Source organism: Barbatula barbatula, assembly GCF_947034865.1.
Source record: "Barbatula barbatula genome assembly, chromosome: 1".
Classification (NCBI taxonomy): Eukaryota; Metazoa; Chordata; class Actinopteri; order Cypriniformes; family Nemacheilidae; genus Barbatula; species Barbatula barbatula.
In genome coordinates, this window is record NC_136766.1 from 6,176,153 (window position 1) to 6,183,685 (window position 7,533).

The window sequence follows — 7,533 nt, forward strand, 5'->3', positions numbered from 1 at the left end:
ATTATATTTATATTAGTGCTGTCAAACTGATTCATTGTGATTAATCGATTCCAAAAAAATGTATATACAGTGCCCTCCACAATGAAATGCTGGAATTTTGTATATTTGTTTATTTGTAAATAAAAGTTCATTTTACTTTTTTTATTAAAACAATTTGAAGTAGGGGGGAAGATCACATTATGAAATTAGTTTTCTTCCCTAATACACCCTGGTCACAATTATTGGCACCCTTGTATTCAAAACTTTCTGAGTCTTTTTTTCATTTATGTCAGACGAGGTTTGAGAATATATGGCAAGCCATCCGAGTCCATGCCTTCATAGAGAATCTCTTAAGATATGTGCAACAAGAAGTCATATCTGGACAACATCATGTTTCTTGTCACCTTGTTGTGCTAAGAAAATGTAAATATCTATGGGAAAATACTTGGGATATTTTACTCAAAATAATTTCTAAGGGTGCCAATAATTGTGATATGGGTGTCACAAAAAAATTGTATAATGTTATATTCCCCCCACTTCAAATTGTTTTACTTAAATTAAATGTTGGAGTATTTTAGATTTTTTAAATCTAGAAACAATGAAGATTTTTTTTACAGCCACCTTTGCTCATATTTACCAAGGGTGCCAAAATAGTGGAGGGCACAGTATACATGATTATATATTCATTTTTATTTAAATATACAGTATTTTTTTATTTATTCATTATGTAAATGGTATTACTCATATTTCTTAAAAATATACATTTATTTTGCAATTTGACAGCACTAATCAATATTTTTACAATTATTTTATTTTATAAATACGTAAAATTTTAAGCCAGAAAAATACATTGTAATGAATTATAGATAAGTTTAAAATACTTCTTACTGTTAACAATATTGGAACTTTCTTAATCATGTTTTTTTCTGACTTTTTTATCAGCTTTAACACCACCCAAACCTCCGAACCTCCTGAACATGCCTGGTGCCAGTGTACCCTCTCCAAGTCTCCCTACATCTGGTTTACCCAACAAGACCCCTTCATCCTCTTCCTTGGCTTCACCCAGCCCAGCTCAGGCCAGTACGTCAGTTCCCCACTCAAGCCCTACTCCTACGTCCATGTCAAATTCTTTGACAACGCAGTCGAGCACCCGTCCTGAACCCCACAAAGACCGCAACTCTGAGAGGGCCAGAGAGAAAGAGAAACCCAAGGAGAAGGCCGAAAAGCCCCCCACCCCATCCTCAGCTGGCGGGACTCCTGGTCCCTCTACTTCTGCTGCCAGTGCCAAGAAAGAAAAACAAGACACTGCTGTTCCGGCCACATCGATGCCAACGCCTGGTATGGAGTACGTGGTCGATACTGCCCAACTTCAAGCTCTGCAGGCTGCATTAGCCTCCGACCCAACAGCTTTGCTAACAAGCCAGTTCTTGCCCTACTTCATGCCAGGCTTCTCTCCGTATTACGCCCCTCAGATACCAGGTGGATATCTTCAGCCCATGTATGGCATGGAAAGTCTTTTCCCCTACAACCCAGCTTTATCGCAGGCCCTGATGGGATTATCACCGGGATCTTTGCTTCAGCATTACCAGCAATATCAGCAGAGCTTGCAGGAGGCCCTTCAGCAACAGCAGCGGCAGCTTCAGCAGATTCAGCAACCGAAGGCAAGCCAAACCGCAGCTCCCTCACAGAACTCGGTGGACCGTAAGGGCCCTGCCAAAGATCCGGTGAAAACAGAGGAGCAGAAGAGCTCTTCGTCAGCTGAAACCTCTTCTGCTCACAAAAACGCAGCCGCTGAGCAGCACGAAGTGGGCGACAAAGGTGCAGACCCCCTTCTCAACCAATTTATTGTCCCAAAAGTTCAATACCGGCTGGCGTGCCGCAAGTGTCAAGCTGTCTTCAACAAGGAGGAAGCGGCTATCAGCCACCTCAAGTCGATTTGCTTTTTTGGTCAGTCTGTGGCAAACCTGCAAGAGATGTTACTTCGGGTCCCCAACAGCGGGAACGCGGCGGAGCGCGGCCTCTACGACTGCCTCGCCTGTGAGACAACTCTAGAAGGGGACAAAGCGCTAAGTCAACACCTGGATTCAGCCTTGCACAAACACAGAACAATCAAGAGATCCAGAAATGCCAAAGAGCACGCTACTAGTTTATTACCTCACTCTTCAGCCTGCTTCCCCAGTCCTAACACCGCATCTACCTCGCAGTCTGCCACTCACTCAAACAACACCCCATCCCCTCCGCCAACGACATCAGCCACCACACCTTCCTCATCTTCAAGCACCCCCTCTACCTTCACTGCCTCCCCCCTCAACACGACGGCTGCAGGCAAACCCTGGTCCCAGGCCCCTTTCTCCAGAGCTTTAGCTGGGAAGCCCCACGTCCCCTCTTCTTCGTTGTCTTCGTTTCCACCAGTTTCCTCTCCTTCAACGGTTACCTCAAGTTCATTGAGCACCTCAGGGGTCCAGACCTCGATACCAACAGACGTCTTTACCGACGAGTCTGACTCTGACAGCAGTCAGAAGTCAGCGGACAGGCTGGGCAGGCCGGCAGAGGAGCCACAACAGCCTGGCTGTCTCAAAGACAGCAGTAGTTGTAGTAGTAACCTTGCTAGCGTAGGATCGGACTCCATCAGATTGTAACGGCTTTCAGTGACAAACAATATGAAAAAAAGGAAAAAAACACAAGACAAAAGAGAAAACACAAGAAAAAAAGAACAAAAACAAAAAAGCAGCAATGTTGAAAATGTTTAAAAGTATACAAACCAATTTCAGAAAAAGATGTGTAAAGACTAACTGCAATTCCAAAGCTTGTAACCAAAAATTTTAATGTTAGTGGATTGTTTTCCCATATCAACATGCTGGTTTTAGTTTATTGCAACTCTTTATATATAGATACACATATATACGTATATGCAGTATATATATAAGTGAATAGGGGAGATCACAGCAGCTGGTGGAACAGCCTCAAACTTATTTTAACAGCCCCACGACCCTCTATACGAAGAACGAGTCAACTAGTTGTTCCTTGTAATAGCACAGTCACATAAAACCAGTATGTACCGTATGGGAGAATAGTCTTACAGTTTTCTTGCTATCTAAGCATTCAAATACCAATGGCTTGCTAAAGAAAAGAAAAGTAATGTAATGTCTATTTTATTCTCAGGTCAACAGCTCACAACCTTTTTGTTACAAAAAGTAATTATTTTATTCATTTTGTTCTAAACAAATGATAGACGTTTCTGTTTTTATATGATTTCATTGGCAGAAAGTATTCAAAAATGATACGAACTCAAAGTTTTCTGGGCATTCAATGAGTAGCTGAATTGCTGGTTTTAAACCACCTTACATTTTTTTTCACGGGAGATTTACCGATCCCATTTTATCCAGACACGAAAAGCATTGCAGACTGGTGGGGGAAAAAGATTTTTTTTACGAAAAAAACTTTCTGTATTTATGATAGATATATACATTTTTGGTGTTAAGTAGATTGTTGCATTGGAAATGAATTTAAACAGTATGGTAGATTGAAAAATCTTTGTGTACATTTAGCTTTTGTATCGTCCAACTTTAAGGCGCTTCATTTGATGTTGTCTTGGTCATTCCAATAGACTAGAATAAGGAGCAGGAAACGATCTCTGTTTGTGTCAAATTCTCAGCTTCTTGGTTTTCGTTCTCCAGGCTCAGTCTCTCACCTGTGGTTAGACCCAAGAGAATTCTGGGCTGTCTTTTGTTTTTTCTTTTTTTGTGTTACCTTAGTGCACTTACCACTGTCTGACTCTCTCTATCCCGGTCTATGTGTTTTCCTCTTTTTCCGCACTCCCCTGCCTTTGTGGATTTGAGCACTACAAAGCAGATACTTGTTCTCATGTAGTGTGGCTGCAGTCTGCTATAGGCTTCGTTCTTTTAAACATTTTGTTATGTATGAAAATGAAAAATAATAATAATTCTCACGCTTTAAAACGAAAAGAAAATCCAAAGACTTAACACTTTCACCATTGGTGCATAAAGATGAGAAGAGGCTTCTTTATACTTGAGAATTTGTTGCTGTTTTTAGGGAAAAGAAACAAAGTTTTAAAATAAAAGTACGTGTCGGAGTTGCCGTTTTTGCTTCTTCGCGAGCAGACAGGTGGAGCTTTACGTCAAATACTAAGAAAACCAAAAATCTCAAAGGGCCCCTGTCCTTGCGTTGTGGAGTAGCACCATTACAGAGCCATTGCAGTTTGTAAGATAGAGGTTTTGTTGAAGTTTTCTGTCACACATGAAATCCGTTTTTTGTTTTGTTTTCTTTTTTGTAAAATATGTACAAGGTCTTTGAGGACATATGTTTTGCTGCTAATGTAGATTTGGACAGGAAGAATACCTAGATGCATGCTCTTTTTGCTATTTGGCTTAGCTTTAACGAAAAAAGAAAGACACAATGAACCCTTTTCCCGCCCTCTCAACATCATTTTTCCCCTTCTTGATAAAACGGAACTTTTGAAGACTGTGAATTTGCGTTCCAAAGGACATTTTAGCTTTCGTTTCATTTTCGAACAGACCAATGTTTAAAGCCAATGATCTCTAATGTTTGTAAAAATAACAGTGCATTCCAAATACTACACCTGAGTTTTCATTTCTTAAGAAAGGACTGCTTGTTTTTATTCAATTTGAGTATATAATCCCGTTTCTAAGGTGACTCTAAGCTGTTGTGTCACCCTGCCATGATGGATTGCTGAACATCACCTCTCGATTCCCTCGCCCCCATTATGATGTTTTGAGAGTAAACCGAATCCCTGCAGTAACATTGAAGGATTTTACTCACTTGAACTACATCGCAAAGTCATAGGGGTTACCAAAAATGTACATAAACTGCATCCTGTTTGATAGTTACATATCTCACTGGTCCTGCATCATCGTGCATCGTAACGAGTCCCAGAACGAATGTACGGAATTCGTTTTCTGCAGGGTGTAAAGCCATTTTCATGCATGATATGTGTGTTGCAGGTCTGTAAGGGGCATCTTCATTCCAAAGCATAGTAAGAGTGGGAAAAGGCAAGATTTGTTTTAGATGTCCCTTGTTTTGCATGGTGATGAGGTAGAATTCTGCCTTCTAGTCCAAAGACGTCTTCACTCCAAGTAATTGCAATGGAAACCGTCCCCATCCAGTCATGAATTCAGTTGCTTTTTATTCCCCCTCCCAAACAGAGTCTAGAAGCTTTTAGGGTGCACAGCGTATTTGGCTTTAGTGACATTTCCACACATCGTCTTGCAGAACAATTCGATTTGGTGTTCTTCGGTGTGCATGCTTTTACAATTGGGTTCATTTGATCTGCAAGCCCGCCATTGCTCTCAATCAATGTTATTTTTAATAATGTACCTAATTATTTTTAAGAATTCTAATATTGTATAGTTTATTTTTGAATGCTTTGCATTGTTTTGGTCTCAAATAATATGTTTATGGTTATAACTGTATATTTTATTTTCCTTTGTTTTTGTTTTCTATTTCTAAATTAATGCCAGCTTTAAATCTCACCTACTTGTTTCCTGTCATTCTCTGGCCACTGTATGGTGTTACAACGTTTCAATATTTGTTTGTCTCAACACGGTTGTATCTCTCGCTTCCAAAGTGTTCTGGTTTTTTATAGGCTCTCGAGTGGGACAGATTTCCTCACAGTTGTTTCAGCCAGCATGGACTTTGTGTGTGTGTGTGTGTATGCGTGCGTGCGTGCGTGAGTGTGTTTCATAAGAGCCAGCATCAGTCTGAGTTTTTATACTTGGTATTCTATTTTTTACTTTTGTTCCGCACCAAAACAATATTGAACTGCAAAGTTGTGAAGATTTTGAAAAATCTCAACACAATAACGGTGTAATGTGGTGATAGAGGAAAGCACTGAGCTGTTGTTATTATTTTAAAGAAAAGAATGTGGCCAAAGCTTCATGCAGTTGAAAAGAAAAACAAGTTCAGTTGGTGCCCCCGATGAGTGTATATTTATTGTGCTTGATCCAAAACGTGGCTGAGATCCATCGATTCTCATTGGGATACTTGATTTTTGTGGACATTTTGCAAAGAGCGAAAGGTTTTGCTGTAGAGGTCATCGTTTTGCCCACTGTGAAAATAAACATGTATACAGATATAGATATATTTAAAGAAGGCATCAACACTTTTCTTTGAAATGTCAAAGAAGGAAATTAAAGAGAACTGAACTCTGGGAATCTCGAGGGATGTCATTGAGATGTCCAAGAAGGCTGTCGGCACACCAAAACTGGGCATGGGAGCCAAAGGCAGGGTAAACACGGCCCGGATATCAAGTCGTTATCTTTATATGTTAACGGGAGTGGACTCTACGACCAGTGGACATATGTGACGGCGAGAGGAATTTATCTGGGTTTAAGCTCGACTCCTTTCGTCTCTCTCTGGTTCTGCATCTACTTGGACATTTTCTGCACTTCTGAAAGGGATGGACACTCGCTTACGTCGTCTCCCAGTTCACAGTGTTGCTACCCGTTTCATTTCCTCCTGCCCGATTCAGTGACTGACACTCGATCAGAGAGCTGCGCGATCCGCTCGGCACAGAGTTCCATCAAACCATAAAGAATGACTTTACTGTTCAAGGGGAGGGGATTCTCTTGGGTGTCATTCCTAAGGAAGCAGACGAACACAAAAAAGCGAATCAACCAAAATGAATAACCAAACTAACAAGCAACCAAACGAAAAACCATTTGCTCCAGTTTCGAGGATGAACTGCTACTGGAGCTTCCTGTTCCTTTTGTGGCTCCTGGTGCCACAGCATTTTTGAAGCTTTTTGTGTTTCCTTATTTCTTGGTTCTCTTTGGTTTCTCCTTGAATTATTCCTCCTCCGAGCCTCGCAAGCACGGCTCTGTGGCTCCAGGTAGCCCATCCGAGGGTAGAACTTACAGCCTTGCAATGTACAAAAAGAGCAAGTTAAACCAAAAATGTTGTTCTTGATGTCTTTTCTATACTGTAGTCTTGTTAGCTTTTTGTTACTGTAATTATATGATGAAGATTTCCAAACTGTACCAAATTACATGGAGACTAACAAACATACACCACATGGAACTTCAGACTTTTAAAGAGAAACTTTTGTCACAAAAACCTTGTTGTCCTAGTTAAGTTGATTGTAGATGGTAATTGAATATACTCCTTTGAAAATATTTCATCAAGTATGTTTCTTGCTCATTGTGATACATTAAAAAGTATGAGCATAAAAGCCCAGTCGTATCGAGATGTTTGTTTATTGTGTCCCTACAGTTCTTACAGTGTGAGATAAGGGTGCATTTGTTAATGTTATTTACATTACATTATTGTTGTTCATTGTTAAACTTAACTATTGTTCTATTGAGGTAAACATCTACTGATATAATATAACTAAAATTTCAAATCGGTTAACGTTTAGCTAGATTAGTTAACTAACATAAATACAGGGTTTCTAATCCGTATGAATGTACAATTATTGTTCTAAGAATCGTATGCTTTTGTTTATTACACATTGTTTACATTCATGCAATTTAGCCACCTCATGAAAGGGTGCATTCTTCTATATGAAGTGTGACCATT

The 7,533-nt window shown here is 40.0% G+C and overlaps 1 protein-coding gene across 1 annotated transcript in view; it reads left to right on the top strand.

Annotated features, from left to right (window-relative positions):
- The window catches only part of zfhx3b (zinc finger homeobox 3b), a 142,533-nt gene extending 135,343 nt beyond the window's left edge, over window positions 1–7,190 (top strand). The window contains exon 10 of the mRNA XM_079464589.1: window positions 922–7,190. Coding sequence (XP_079320715.1) covers window positions 922–2,618 — 1,697 coding nt within the window. The 3' untranslated portion in view covers window positions 2,619–7,190. The remainder of the gene's footprint in view (window positions 1–921) is intronic.
- The last annotated feature ends 343 nt before the right edge of the window (window positions 7,191–7,533 follow it).